Here is a 13,821-nt window from a genome sequence, read left to right on the forward strand (position 1 = left end):
TTAAAGACATGGTACTTTAATGAGCTCATTCCTGACCTAATGGCTAATTCATAAGTGAATGTTAGTGTGCTGGGTAGTCTTACTGTGTTCATGTTTTTCTCAGCATCTTTTATCATTCTGACTTTCATGAGCCCAAACTTATTTCAGCTATCTTTCATTCCCCACTCTTAAAAACACCTGACATCTAAATTTTCAAGTAATTTGGACTTTTAGGCTGTCCTGAAGTTTACTAATACAAAGCTGCTTTTATTTGTATGTAAGAAAAATAATGTCCTATTACTATACTGTAAACGAATTCTCAAATATAGCAAAACAACCAATTTTTTTCTAGACACTGTCCAATTCTAATAGTGGACTTATCCTAGACTTGGACCTCCTATTATAAAAACACACAAGTGACTTGTTAGGCATCAGAAGAGCTCTTCTGCTTCTGAGTGAGTGGTCGCTGATTCCTGTGTTTTCCGAACACCAACTCTGTATTACAACTTCCTACATGAGATCACGCTGTGTGCCCATTTTATTTCTCCTCTTATTGTATAACTAGAAAAGCAGTTCAGTGAAAGTAAATCCTGCTAGCATTACTGGTTTATCTGGTAAGTTGGCCTGTTAAATACTGTTGATTACTTTACTACAGGCCAGGTTTGATAACTGCGCTCAGCTGTCCCAGAAAATGGAATGGATGTTAGGTAATTATTTGTCAAAGGTCTCATTGCCATAGCAATGAAGAAACACTTTGAGAGTGTGCGCATCTTTCTCCTCTGAAAACAAGTGTCTTTCTGATTAGAGGGGCAAAAATAATGCACACAAATCCATGGGGCACACTCACCACATTTAAGCACTATTTTCTCCAAATGCTCATTCAAGGAAGTATTTGCACTGACATTCAAAGTACCCTCCCACCCCCTATCCAGTGCCACAGATGGTAATTGCTCCCTTCCATCTACTTTGATTTTGGCCTACTTGTCTGTCTTCTATCTGGGCCAATGCTAAAGTAATGAGGGTTTCTACACAGAATACAATAATTTTCATAAAGCTTTTCTGACAGGATTTGGTTAACAGTGCCAACGTTCCCCCACAGATTACGTATCCTTCTGATAATACCCCATTATTTCTTGAGGTATTTATACAAATATTTCCAGAGATGGAAGAAAAGTCAATAAAATGCAAAGCCGCAATTGCCATAGTTATGGACACAGGAAGAACAAAGCTTTCTTCCTTAAACTAATTTTACCTATTAACATCATCATACTTTCAATGCATCTTCTCTTATCACTCTGAGGGGTAAAAAAAACAACCACCCTGCAGCAAAGTTAAATACACAGTGATAATTAGTTTTATCAAGCTAGCAACAAACTGACTTCGATGATTAGAATCAGGGACCATCTTTTAAAAATCACAAACTCCTTTTCCCCATATTACAAACATTTATGTCTTTTGGGGGAGTACTTATTTTTTCATTGCTAATCCTACTACGAACGGGTTCTAGTATTACTACAGAAATCACATATTTGCATTTTCCCAACAAATAAAAATAACAGATCAGATCCAGACCAATCATTCCATAGGAAAGGTATAGAACAACCAGGTGGTAAGAGAAAGTCTCTCACAATAGAATCTTTAGCTGTAAAATGGTGGGGGTGGGGTGGGTGTCTACCAATAGTACTGTCTGCTGAAAATTTTCAGCTCTTGGTACAGATAAATTCTCTAAACTCCTAGTCCAAAAGCAATAACTTTTTCACATTTTCTGTAAAATGGATGGCCTTAAAACTCTTGTTCCCTGGTGTAGCTTTTCAGAAGGAAATGAGTTTCTTTATCAAGAATGTATCTAGGGGCTTCCCTGGTGGCGCAGTGGTTGAGAATCCGCCTGCCAATGCAGGGGACAAGGGTTTGATCCCTGGTCCCGGAAGATCCCACATGCCGCGGAGCAACTGAGCCCGTGCGCCACAACTACTGAGCCTGCGCTCTAGAGCCCATGAGCCACAACTACTGAGCCCACGTGCCACAACTATTGAAGCCCGCGCGCCTAGAGCCCGTGCTCCACAACAAGAGAAGCCACCGCAATGAGAAGCCCGCCTACCACAACGAAGAGGAGCCCCTGCTCTCTGCAACTAGAGAAAGCCCATGCCCAGCAACGAAGACCCAACGGCAGCCAAAAATAAATAAATAAGAATGTATCTAGATTTCCTGACTACCATCTTCTCCATATCTCTCCACATCACAATAATGCATTAAGTGTCTTTTCTAATTTAAACAGTTGTTCCGTTCACCTGAAGATCACAGACTCGGGGCTCTTCCTTCTGAGACCTCTGTGCCCCATAGCTTACAAAGGTCCTCTGCCCTGTGCGACCAGTTTCTGGATACTAAAAGCCACCTACTTCCTTCCTCGTGTGTCTTGCCCTCAGCATGACACTGTGGGAACAATGAACAAAAATAAGGTTTATAACCTTCCTTGGTATCTATCCAAGGCAGCTTTAAACTTTTCTACTCCTGTCTTGTTCTTTACATGCTGCTGTAAACTCTTCACACCACCATTCACAAGTCGTGATCTCCCGGCCCCCTCTTCCTCCCTCATCATTCATCTGATAATGCCTTGAGAATACTTCACCTCACCTTTTGTCTTCGCAAGTCCATCTGCTTCCTTCTTGAGCTTCAAAGGTAGACCAGGCCCAGGGAGATCTGGCCAGTGGACACTCCGGGACTGGCAGAGCCACCGCACCTTCTGGAGTGTCCCTTCTCCCACCTGCCACCTGAACGCTCTTTTCTTAAAGATTTATCCCCCAAAAGTACCATCTCATTCTGAAAGACGATGGACCAGCTACCCCACGAGCCCTTTGTCTGAGGTTCCCATACCTCACATTCTTATCCACAAAGCGTCGGTCCTCACACAGGTAGGGGGTTCTGCTCGGCACAGGGCGGGGGAGCCTAGGTTTTCGCGTCCGGTAAAGGGATGGGTTATGGCCGAGGTCCTTCCAGGAGCCAAAATTCTAAAATCCTACGACCAAACTTGCAGGTCCTATTTCTGAGGCGGGAGGACGAACTCTGGAGCGACCCCCGAACTCCGAGCCCGCGCTGGCTGTTAGAACGGCCCCCTCCAGCCCCAGCTCTGCGTATCCCCGCCTCCGACCTCGGGCGCCGAGCCGCGGAGGAGGCCCGGCAGGCGCCCGCTCGCCGCCGCGCCATGCCCTTCTTCATCCTCACCCGCCGTCGCCGGCCGCCTCTCACCTGGCAAACTGGCATGCCCCGCCCTGCGCCGCACCGGAGACCAAGGGTCTGGACGGGTCTCGGCGGCCACCAGCCCTCCTTGAGGAAGGCTGGCGGGGACGCACGGGCCCCAGAATCTAGCGCGCAGCCACCGGGAACGCGCCGCCTGGTTTCTAAGGAACCGGGGTCTGGAAAGGGAGGGGCGGGACGGCGGGAGGTCCGCGCATGCTCCCTGACGGGGGTGGACCACCGCAGGGAGGGGCCGTGGCCGAGAGCTGCGCATGCTCGCTGGTTGGGGGCGGAGGTTAAGCAGTCTGGCTGGAAGCCCTGGTCATTCGTTTCCGGCGGTGGAGGCGGCAGACGGAGAGGTTTCCCAGCCTAGGCTTCTTTCCGGTCTGTCGCCCGGCAGCAAGAGCGAGGAGGGTCTGAGTAGTGTGGTGGGCATTGGTTGTCCCAGAAAGAAGGAAGGTCTGCTGCTGGATAACGATGTATCTTTGCGGAACGACAGTTCTCTCGAATTCGCCGGACTTCGCGGCTTTCTAATGACTCGCTTTTTCGTGCCTGTCTGGGGTACTCTTCTGGATGTTCTTTGGTTGTTCCTTACAAGTCAGTGCTTTTCAAGACTGTGACCTCAGTCCTCCTGATCTCTTTACTGGAACCTAGTTCCCCCCAAATAAACACCACTTTGTAACGAGAGTACCCTTTGTTTCACCAACTGTCCGCTAGAGCAGCGAAATAAACCGGTAAGCCTTAGTGTAAAACAGGCTATGTTGGAAATGTGTCTGGAGGGAAATGAATTTACTGTGGCTCTACTTATGGAACCAGACATTTGTGCTTAATCTAATACTCCACTTTTCCCTCTACACTAGCTTTTCCCTGAGAGTCCTGTAAAATGCCCCTGAGGGAAGCATTCTATAGTAATGTAAGTTTGGAAAATGCTGGGTTAAGCTACACATCTTAACACAGGATTTTTAGAGCTTTCAATTAGTGGGTGATGTTCACTGTGAGCATCCATGACAGTTTTCATTATTTACTGGGTCACAGAACCCTTTTCCAGTTCCAGGAAACCTGTCTCTCTGAGATAGATTTATATGCTCTCCAGCAAACCTCCTCACTCCAGTGACTTTTAGCCACCACCCATTCCCTTCTGTTCCCTGTATTATCTTGTGGATAATATATCCCTATATTATCCATCCTTACACCCCAACAAAAAGCCTGCAGTTACCTTGTCTCTTGCTACCCCGATCTCCCTCACATCCGGTCACTCATCCTGTGGTGCTAACATCCCCTAAATATTTCTCAAACCTGCCTTCTTGTGTTTGGCCTTGTCCTTCTAGATGGTTTCTTTGCTTCTAGTCTTGTCTCCAGGTGGACAGCAGCATAATCTATTTTATGCCTCTTCTGCTTAAAACCCTGGTGCCTTGGGAGCAGAGGAGGCAGCTTGAGGCAGGAGCAGGCCAGTCACACTAGGGAGCATCCTCATGGAGGCAGGGTGGTCATATGTACTGTGTCCCTAGGTGCCAAGCCCTGCCCTGTGCATGCTGTAATCCTCTGTCACATGGGGAAGCAGGATTAACATGTTAAGAATGGGGAAAATGAAGCTGAGAAAGGTTAATTTTCCGGAGTCACCCAAACTGGGATTTTGAGCATGAGCTCTTTTCCTCAGACTGAAAGGAAGCTAACCTTAATACCCCTCAGAAGAGCTGTGACCAGTGTTTGGAGCGAGCGTATTTAGAATGCATTAAAATCTTAATTTGAGGAGAAGAGGTCCTATGGCCCACCTTTTTGTATTTGCTACTTTTTCTTTGTCTCAGATGAAAGCTGTTTCGCGGGAGAGAATCAAAGCTTTAAGTATCTATGCTCTTTGGGGTCTTGCAAAAAGTCTTGAGAATCCTTGAGACACCAGGGGCCTAGGCACTCGACAAGTAGACTGGGAAGGGGCCAAGCCCTCCAGGACGGCTGTGCCACATCAAGGGTGCCAATCCCGGTAAGACTCACAACAGAGACCAGACACTCGTGACTACTCATGGATGTGTATTTTAATAAAAATAATTCTGTCAAAATACAACAGGAGTTTTTTCATCTCTCAAGTACAATTTAATAGGATGTTTTGTGTTAGAATTCTCTCTAAACCCTCCCACACCCACAAGTTTCATGCTAATGCCAAGTATCAACTTGCGAGGACAAAGGCAGAACCAGTGTGCACGATGTGGAGGACGTCTGTGTCAGCTGTAGTTACTAATGGAGGAAAACCCAATGCAAAGAGGCGGCGCCTGAGGCAGCCAGAGTCCACAATCTGGCCACAGGTCCGTGTGCACGGGGCTGGTGGTCAAGTAGGGCTCTCCTGCCCAGCTGCCACACAGTGTGCATACCTGAGTTGTGAGCGACCAAAGGAACTTTCAGCTCTGACAGGTCTCTGCCTCATCTTCTTTGTGCTTGCTTAAGGGGTAGGAAGGTGCTGGGAGGCTGGGCAGTCCCCGCTTCTCCATCTCTTGGTGTCCCTGTTCTGCCGGCCGACACCCAGCCACAGACCCATGTAGGTGAGGAATAGGGGTTCTGGCTTTCTTTGCATGTCCGCCAGTTTCTGCTCTGGAAGGAGCGACCATTTGGTGAAGCAAGAGGAAAAGGTAAGTAGGGAAGGCTGCTCCCCGAGGGCTGAACAACCCAACAGAGCCAGGTCTTCTTCCTGCCTCCTTGGTTCAAGTTCAGCTCTTCACCGGGACTCCTCCCAGGTGCCTTCCCCACTCTCGGCTCCCGGAAGCAGGCTGGCAGGACTGGGTGTGCATAAGGGGCTCCTCGGGCTGGCAGGCAGGCCTGGACTGTCAGCAAGACAGTGGGCTCAAGCAGCTTGAGTTTGGACCTCTCCACGGCTTGTGGGGCAAAGGCTTATGTCCCAAAGGTATGCTGTCCAACTGGGACAGAAAGCCCCTCTGGAGAGGAACAGAGTAAACAACTTGGACTCAGCTGAAACAGTGAGATAAGGCACAGAAAATGGGGAGGTGGCCATGGGTACTGAGTATGAGGCAGGCGGACACCCAACCCCAAGCAGCACACAGCTGTCCTGAGCCCTCCTGGGCTGCTCAGCTGCTCTACAACCCAAGCCCAGGCACCCATCCCCATCCCTGACACACCCCTGAAGGTACCAGCTGCGCAGACACTGCTGGAGGCCTCGCCAGCCTAACCCCTCACCCGCCATTCAGCTTTAGGACTAAACAGTGTTGTCCAATCCTCAGGAATGAGGTTAGTCCCAGTTCTGCCCTAATTTCTTGTGTGACTTTGGCCAAGTCACTTAATCTCCTGGGCCTGTTTCCTTATCTATAAAAGGAGAGGACTGTTGGAGTAGATGTTCTCTGAACTTCGTTCCAGTTGCAAAAACCTCTGGTTTTAATTCCCAATCCTGCTTGCTTCTGACCATTTTAAGAGCCTGATGTTTCCAACTTCTTGGTTTGGAAGCTAGGCATCCCCAAGTTTGCACAGGATGAATTTCCTTTACAGACAGGACAACACTCCCCTGATGTGTTGCAGTCTCTGGGATGCCAGCTGGGGCCCTAGTAGGGACCAAGAAAAAAGCAGCAGCCTACAGGATCATGTCCCAGGGCAGAATTCTGGGAGAGCACAGGGCCACTGGGCCCATCACCAGCAGTTAGTCCAACTCAATCATTTCTCTTGTTGTCCAGCTGTAGGCCCAGCGAGTCCTGGTGGGCACTGAATATCTCAGGCCACACCAACCATTCCTGAATCCACTGATGGAAAGCAGAAGCTTGGCCAGCCCAGATCCAGGCAGGGACTGGAAGCTCGACTTCTGACCTTGCCCCTTTGCAGGGGCTGCTTGGGTACTCCCTCCCACTGTGAGGCCGATGGGGAAATCCCAGCCCATCCTGGTGCTCCTCTGGGAGGCCTCTTCCCTTTCTTCCTCCTGGGCAGTCTGTCCTCTCCACAGATGGCCGGCCTAAGTCCTGGCAGCATCGTAACCCTTCCTCTCCTGATTCCCTGATGGCAGTACCGGGACTGTTTCTGACCCACGAGCTGTGAGGATCCGTCTGACATGGACGGTGGGACATTTGTAAAGCCCATGAGGTCCTTTCCTCTGGCCAGCAAATATTCTTAACAGTCTTTCCTAAGAGTGGCCGGGGCCAAACTGCAAAGGAGCTGCCTGGCACAGCTACAGTGAGGCCTGGCCTAGGGGGTCAAGGGTTCCATCCAATCCAGCGACTGGCAGCCCAAAAATCTGTCTCCACAAGGCTTGGCTTTCCAACAGAAAGCATCAATTCCATCAGAGCTGTGCAGAGACGGTGAAGATCCAGGCAGGAAAAAGGCAGCCCCTGTACTCAAGGGCCTCTGTCCTGGGTATGGAGACTTCCTCCAGCAGCCTGACACTCAGCAGCTCTCAGGCAATCAATTTAGAGTAAATGAATTATTTGGCCATCTTAACAACAAAGGCAGGCAGGATGTTGAAAAGGGAAGAGAGAGAGAGGCAAGGCAGGCAGTGAGAGGCAGGGTAGAACGGTAGATAGCGTGCTAGCCAAGGACCCTCTAACTCCCTTGCTCTGCTGTGTAGCCCTGGGCCAATTCATCTCTTCTTTGGACCTGGGCCCTGCAGTTCTCTGCTCAGTTCAGCTCTCAGGGGCCTAGGGACCCACACCTCTCAGATGCTGCAAACCAGCTTAGCCTGACCTGCCCACTATGTGGCCCCCAAAGCCTATTGGGCTTCCCTAGGCTGCAGCTGGGCCTGTGGCTCAACAAAGGGGAAGCCTGAAATAAACGAATCACTTGGCTGAGGTGACAGAGATGATTCTTTTTAAATGAGTTGGACTCAAAAACGTATGGTGTCTGGACAGCTTCACCCAAGAGGTGCTGGACCACTAACACTACGATAAATACTGTGTCTTTTTTTAATATATATATTTATATATATATATAATCTCATTTTTTTTACTTATGAAAATAATAAGCTATCACCAACTTGGATAGGCTTCACCACTAAATTAACAGAAACCAGCTCAGCACAAACTCTCCAGAGATAAATACTGGTGGCTCAGTCGGGGGGGGGGGGGGAGATTAAAAAACCCCAACCTCTCCTCAAAACAAACCCCTTCTTTCAAAATAGAAGTAACCAGACAATACTGTGTCATAGGCCGCTGCACATGAAGGGGGGAGAGAGAGAGACTGAGGGTGGGAGAAAAAGAAAGGAAGGAAGGGAAGGAAGGAGAGGAACGGGGGAGGCCAGGCAGGAGGAGTGGACTCTGCCCATGGCTTCCAGGTCCCTGCACCAGGTGCCGATGGAGGGCAGGGCTGCTCCAGCCCTGGGGCCGAGGGAGGGCCAGGTGGGGCCAGACAGTGTGGTCAGCTAGTGCAAGTAGTCGTCGACTCTGGCAAAGGAGCAAGATCCCAGGCCCGCTCGGGCCATGAGCCGTAGACATTCAGATGCCTGGCCCAAGGCGAGCATCAGAGGGGGCTGCTTTGGCAGGTTCTGAGACTCTGTGGAGAAGAGACAAGGCCTGGTCACTGCCCTGCTCAGGGCTAAGCCCAGGTCAAAGTTCCCTTGGGAGCAGAAGGTGGGGGGAGTGGACAGAATCTCTTGGAACAGAGCGTTCATGTGTCTCTGTGTCACCAGGCCATGGCCCTGCCTGTGAATCTCAGCTTTCTTTAGAGCAATGAGCTAGCCAAGGCCCAGGGTCATAGTCTAGGGCCCATCATGATCTAGCCAGCCAACTCAGCTGGGCAGAGGGAGGTGAGGGTTTAGGTTCAGCCATGGGAGCCCAACAGTCCTATGGGTCACCAGAGAGCCTCTGGGCAGAGCTCACTGCCCAGATTTGGATAAACATCAGCAATTTCTAGGGAGGGGTGAAGGGGCCAACCTAGGTACTCATAGGCCAGCTTCTGTTTTTGTTAGATCCACTTACCTAAAATGGCGCTGTTGAGGGCAGCGCATACAGGCTCCCTCTGGATGGGGTCAAGCTGCTGGCCAACTGGGCAGCTCCAGGGGTCTGAGTACGCAAGCAGGCTAAAGGCATCCTAAAGGACAGGGCATTCTTGAAAGGACTATGGCACACACCACGCACCCCCTCCTCCATGGCTCCAGGGGGATACAGGGCCCTGCGTGGTGCCCACGGAGAGCACAACATACCCTGACCGAAGGGTCAGGTAGGGCTGTGTCCTCCCCAGAACGTAGAGAGGGTGGGTGTACCCTGGATGTCCTGTTCCCCACTGCAGACTTGACTAGAGCCCGCTCTGTCCCGTTGCTGCTGCCTGCCCCAGTGCCCTCCCACAGTCACACTGCCCCACCACCAAATGGGGGCCCATTCTGTATGAGGGCCTGGCTTGTCCTGTACCTGCAGCATCTCTGTGTGGGCCAAATTCTTGCCGTATTCCCGGCCCAGCTGCTCACTCAGTGCCTGCAACTCACGGCCAAACAGGATAATCCTTTCTGTAGCCGCCTGATTGCCCCCGCAGAGCTGCCGCCGAGGATGCCCATCATCTGCACCCAGAGCCCAGCAAAGAACACATCAGGAGGATAAAGAGAGAAAGGGAGGACTAGGGTGGGGTCCCCAAAGAGAACACGACAAGAAGGACCTTGGCTGGGGGTAGGGTGGGGTGGTGCAGCTTCTGCTAGAGGCAAGTGAGGGCTGAGAGGAGCAGGTGGACCATCCGGAGCTGAGCTCCTCTTACGTCCACCTATAGCCCATGGTCTAGGAGTCAGACGGGACTCAAGTTTGCCCTCTTCCCACCCTCTGCAAGATGCAAGGGTGTTCATAAGGTGTCTGCTCTCACCAGCTCCCTCCAGCTACAAACGCTGGGAACTTGTTCTGGGCAGCAGGCTGAGGCCCTCCCACCTCAAGCACCGATTCATGATTGGCTAAGGAGGCAGTGGACCAGATCTGGATAGAGCTTCTCCAGCCACCAAAGCCTGCCCATCCCAACCGCCACAGAGGGGAGAGGACAACGGGACTGAGCAATGCCACCTGTGGAACACCATGCAGGGGGATGGCCTTACCCATGCTGGACTCATCCGTCTGCAGGTCTTCATGCTTGTAGGCACCATTGACAATGCGTGTGGACATGCTCTCCAGCACACCATTGGGGTAATGTTCCGCCTCCATCTCCATCTCACTGTCGCTGTGGAGAAGGGTTGAGGTGGGAGTTAGCAAAGGGGATGTGACTGGAGCAGCCTGGTTGGGCCTCCATTTAGGCTTTAGCCGCAGTTGGCAGTGGGTAAACTGAGGCCCCCAAAGGGCATGAAAGGACAGCTCCCAGGCTTCCCAGGCTCTAATACTTGGGCCCTACTGTGACACCAGCCATCCCAGAGGCTTGTTATCTCACTCCCACTCTGGTCCCCATGCTGCCTCTGTGACCATCCCCACCCTGGCCCTCCTCTGAGTTGATACACCCCTTCTACACACCCCCTGACCCCCAATGACCAGGGCAGGTAAGTCCTGATAGGCATCTCTGGAAGTCAAACCCAGGTCAGCCCTGTAGCATGCTGGAAGGCTACTGAAAGCCACCTACAGTCTGCAACCTAAAAACCCTGCCTGCCCAACCTGGCTGACCACAAGCTAAGCCCAGTAAAAGCTCCTTTAGTATAGACTCTGGGGGTTCTGAGAGGCCTGGTATTCTTGGAGGCAACCACATTCTCAGCGTCAGCGCCTCTGGAGAAAGACAGGGCCAAGGAAAGTGGCAGCTGAATCAAGAGTTGGACCAGAAGCTGGAGCCAATGCCAGGCCTGGTGGGTCAGCGGCTACTATTCCAGGCACAGACCTGGGATGGAGGTGGGGGTAAAGGGCAGGGTGGCGCTCAAAGGACAGGCTGCAGTGGGCGCAGAGCAGAAGGCAGGAGGAAGAAGCAGAGCAGAGCAGAACAGGCACCTGGTCTCCTGGTTACTGGTACTGCTGTGGGGCTGGGACTTGGTGGAATCTGTTGAGTTGGACTCGGAGTAATTGACTGAGGATGGAGATGAGGAGGACGAGGACGACGACGAGGAAGAGGAGGAGCTGGGCGGAGGGTATTTACTGTGGTTCTGTTTGCTCTTGGTGGAAGCGACACCATTGCTGCAGCTGGGACTATCTGCTCCTAAAAGCCGGGGGACAATCAGAAGAGGAGGGGCAGCTTGCCATCAAGCAGGGCCCCAGGAATAACTACAGTGGTCCCACTTCCCTTCCCCCAATCCAGCAGCAAGCCTTGAGCCCATCCCAGGGAAGGGTGTATGGGTGGCCTTGCTTCTCCACACCAGTTCTTCCCAGAGCCCTCTGGAGAGTGGCTGACCTGTGTTGTGCATGTGGGAACTAGTGGGGCCGTGTCGGGGGCTGAGGCTTGGGGAGCCAGGGTAGCTGTCCTGGGACTTGGGGCTTCGGGAGCTCAAGCTGCGGACCTCACTGTCAGTCCCATTCACCATCTCCACAAACTGTCGGCACCTGCAGAAGGAGCAGAGCAGCAACGCTCTGGGCTTGGTCTGGGTTGTGTATGCCCACCACCAGCTGGGCTGTGGGGGACCTGACGGTGCCCCAAACTTACTTGAGCATGAAGAGCAGGTTGGGGTTGTGCTCCAGCAGCCCTGGGTAGAAGCGCTGTGTGGTCTCAATGGCCTCACCCACACGGCCCTCCAGCACCAGCTTCTGGATCTCTGCAGAGAGCAAGAATGTGGCAGTGAGTGAGGGGCCGCAGACCTTCCTCACAGCCACACGTCTACACACTGCCAGCCCCAAGCACGGACCAGCTGAGAGTCAGGTGGGCTGGCTCAGAGTGGCAAGCCCACTGAGATGCTCACAGAAGAGGCTGAAGAAACAACCTGGCCAACCAGCCCCACAACAGATCCTGGTTTCTGTCAAGTGTCAGGTAGTCCTCAAAGAATAAGAGGGGAAAATGGAGGGGGGTGCTCTTAGCCCAGAGGCAGCAGGTTGAATTTGGAGGCCTGCTCCTATGCAGTACAGGTTGCCAGGGACCTGGGCGGGGGAAGAGGTCCTGGCTGTGGGAGCATAATCTAAGGATGGGCACCCGGGCAGCTTCGTGGCCTAAGAGGCTCCTCTTCAGACAGACTTCTCTCCTCAGGCTTCACAGGGGGTTGCCAATAGGAGCTCATGGATTCTGGGCCAGGGCCCATGTCTTGGCAGTCTTCAGGGGCTGCGGCGCGCCCCCTGCTGAGAGAGGAGGTCACCCTCCTCACACTGGCAGCTCTGACGCTGACATCTCTCAGGCCTTCGGCATCGTGCTCTTGCCCTGGGGCCTGGTGCGTCTTGCTGGGAGCCACTTCTGGGTAGATCCCAAGTCTGGGATCCCTTTCTGACTGTCTGGCTGGGCGTGGCTTCTCTGGGAGACACAGACACATGCACATACACAGAGACGACAGGCTCAGAGTGACGCAAGCAGGCACACACAGACACACGTGTCCATACACACCTACTCTCCCTCACTCTCCTCTCCTTCCTATCTCCTTTCTGGGCTGTTTCCTCTTTCCCAGTACCCTCCTTCCACAAAAGAGCCCCAAACACGCAGTATGCAGGCTAGTATGAACACCAGGAAAGCTTCCTTTGGCTCCTTCTTTGTTGGTCTGCAAAGCCCAGGACCAGAGGTGGGAAGCAGAGAAAGGTCTACCACAGTGGCCACGGAGCATCAGCCTTCCCCGTCTGACTGCTTCAGTCCCCTCTCTGCCCAGGGGCAGGCAGAACTACCAAGGTTGAGTAAATGGTGGCAAAGGCAGAGCACTGAACTGGTAAGATGCAAACACACTCTTTCTCGAAGACCGTGAACAGGAGGCTGAGTGGAATCCAGGATGCAGGAGGAAGGAAACAAGCATGGAGGAAGATCCAGCCATACCAGGCCCCAGCCTGTGCCAGGCCATCAGAGTATGCATTAGGGAGGCTGCACCGAGACATTCCCATGCTGCTGGACTGTCCTTCTGGACAGTGTGGTCTTGAAAGAGGGACAGAAGAAGGGCCTGGGGCTGGGCTGTGGGCTGGTCTTCTGGTGAGGACCTGAGCTGAACAGATTCCTGACAGGTCACCCACGGCTGTCATGAGCCAGAGAGCAGAATTAGGGACAGGTGAGAGAGGGAGGGAGAGGGGAGAGGAGAATCAACCTTACTTTGTCTGTTCTTTATGGACGCTTGTTCTTCCTGAATCGGGGTTTCAGTCATTCGGGCAAAAGCTGTGGCCGTGGCACAATACCCATGATGCACCAGGTAAGATGAGACCATGCTAGAAAAAAGAAAATGCTCAAGGTGACACTTAAGAACTGCATTTCTCACCAACCCCCTGATGGGACAGACTATCTCCCTGTTAGGTCTTCCTTAAACATATCTTACAGGTGCAACCTCCACAGAATAATAAAGGGGCTGAAACAAATGAAAAATCCCCCAGTGCTCATGCAGTCAGGCAGAAGAGGGGCAGGTCACCACATCTGTCCTCACAGCTTGGAGGAGTGGCTGCAGTTTCTCTGGGATATGCTGCCCACAGGTGGGCAAGTATGATAACAAAAGTACATACAGAGGCACCTACCATCTCCTTATAGAAGCGGCTGCCTCCTGTGACCTGAAGCAAACCCAGAGACTGCCGAGAGTCTCTATGAGGGCTTCCTGGAAGGGCAGCCAGCCAAGCAGTCTGGCAGTTGCCCAGTGGTGATGCATGCCAC

General features: G+C 52.2%; 2 protein-coding genes across 5 annotated transcripts in view; both read right to left on the reverse strand.

The window, feature by feature from the left end:
- Window positions 1-3,394, reverse strand: part of GFOD2 (Gfo/Idh/MocA-like oxidoreductase domain containing 2) — a 43,806-nt gene extending 40,412 nt beyond the window's left edge. For all 3 annotated transcript variants that reach the window (XM_060289834.1, XM_060289835.1, XM_030863626.3), the window contains exon 1: window positions 3,223-3,394. The gene's annotated coding sequence lies outside the window, so the exon portion shown is untranslated. The remainder of the gene's footprint in view (window positions 1-3,222) is intronic.
- Window positions 3,395-8,259: 4,865 nt separating this feature from the next.
- The window catches only part of RANBP10 (RAN binding protein 10), a 63,424-nt gene continuing 57,862 nt past the window's right edge, over window positions 8,260-13,821 (reverse strand). Inside the window, exons 7-14 of one of the 2 annotated variants that reach the window (XM_030863616.3) lie at window positions 13,276-13,388; window positions 11,710-11,818; window positions 11,461-11,609; window positions 11,064-11,268; window positions 10,196-10,317; window positions 9,534-9,679; window positions 9,105-9,216; window positions 8,260-8,679 (exon numbers count right to left, since the gene is read on the reverse strand). In XM_030863616.3, the coding sequence (XP_030719476.1) occupies window positions 8,549-8,679; window positions 9,105-9,216; window positions 9,534-9,679; window positions 10,196-10,317; window positions 11,064-11,268; window positions 11,461-11,609; window positions 11,710-11,818; window positions 13,276-13,388 (1,087 nt within the window). In that variant the 3' untranslated portion in view covers window positions 8,260-8,548. The remainder of the gene's footprint in view (window positions 8,680-9,104; window positions 9,217-9,533; window positions 9,680-10,195; window positions 10,318-11,063; window positions 11,269-11,460; window positions 11,610-11,709; window positions 11,819-13,275; window positions 13,389-13,821) is intronic. The other variant, XM_070044221.1, reaches the window with a different exon arrangement.

Source organism: Globicephala melas, chromosome 19, assembly GCF_963455315.2.
Source record: "Globicephala melas chromosome 19, mGloMel1.2, whole genome shotgun sequence".
Taxonomy (NCBI): Eukaryota; Metazoa; Chordata; class Mammalia; order Artiodactyla; family Delphinidae; genus Globicephala; species Globicephala melas.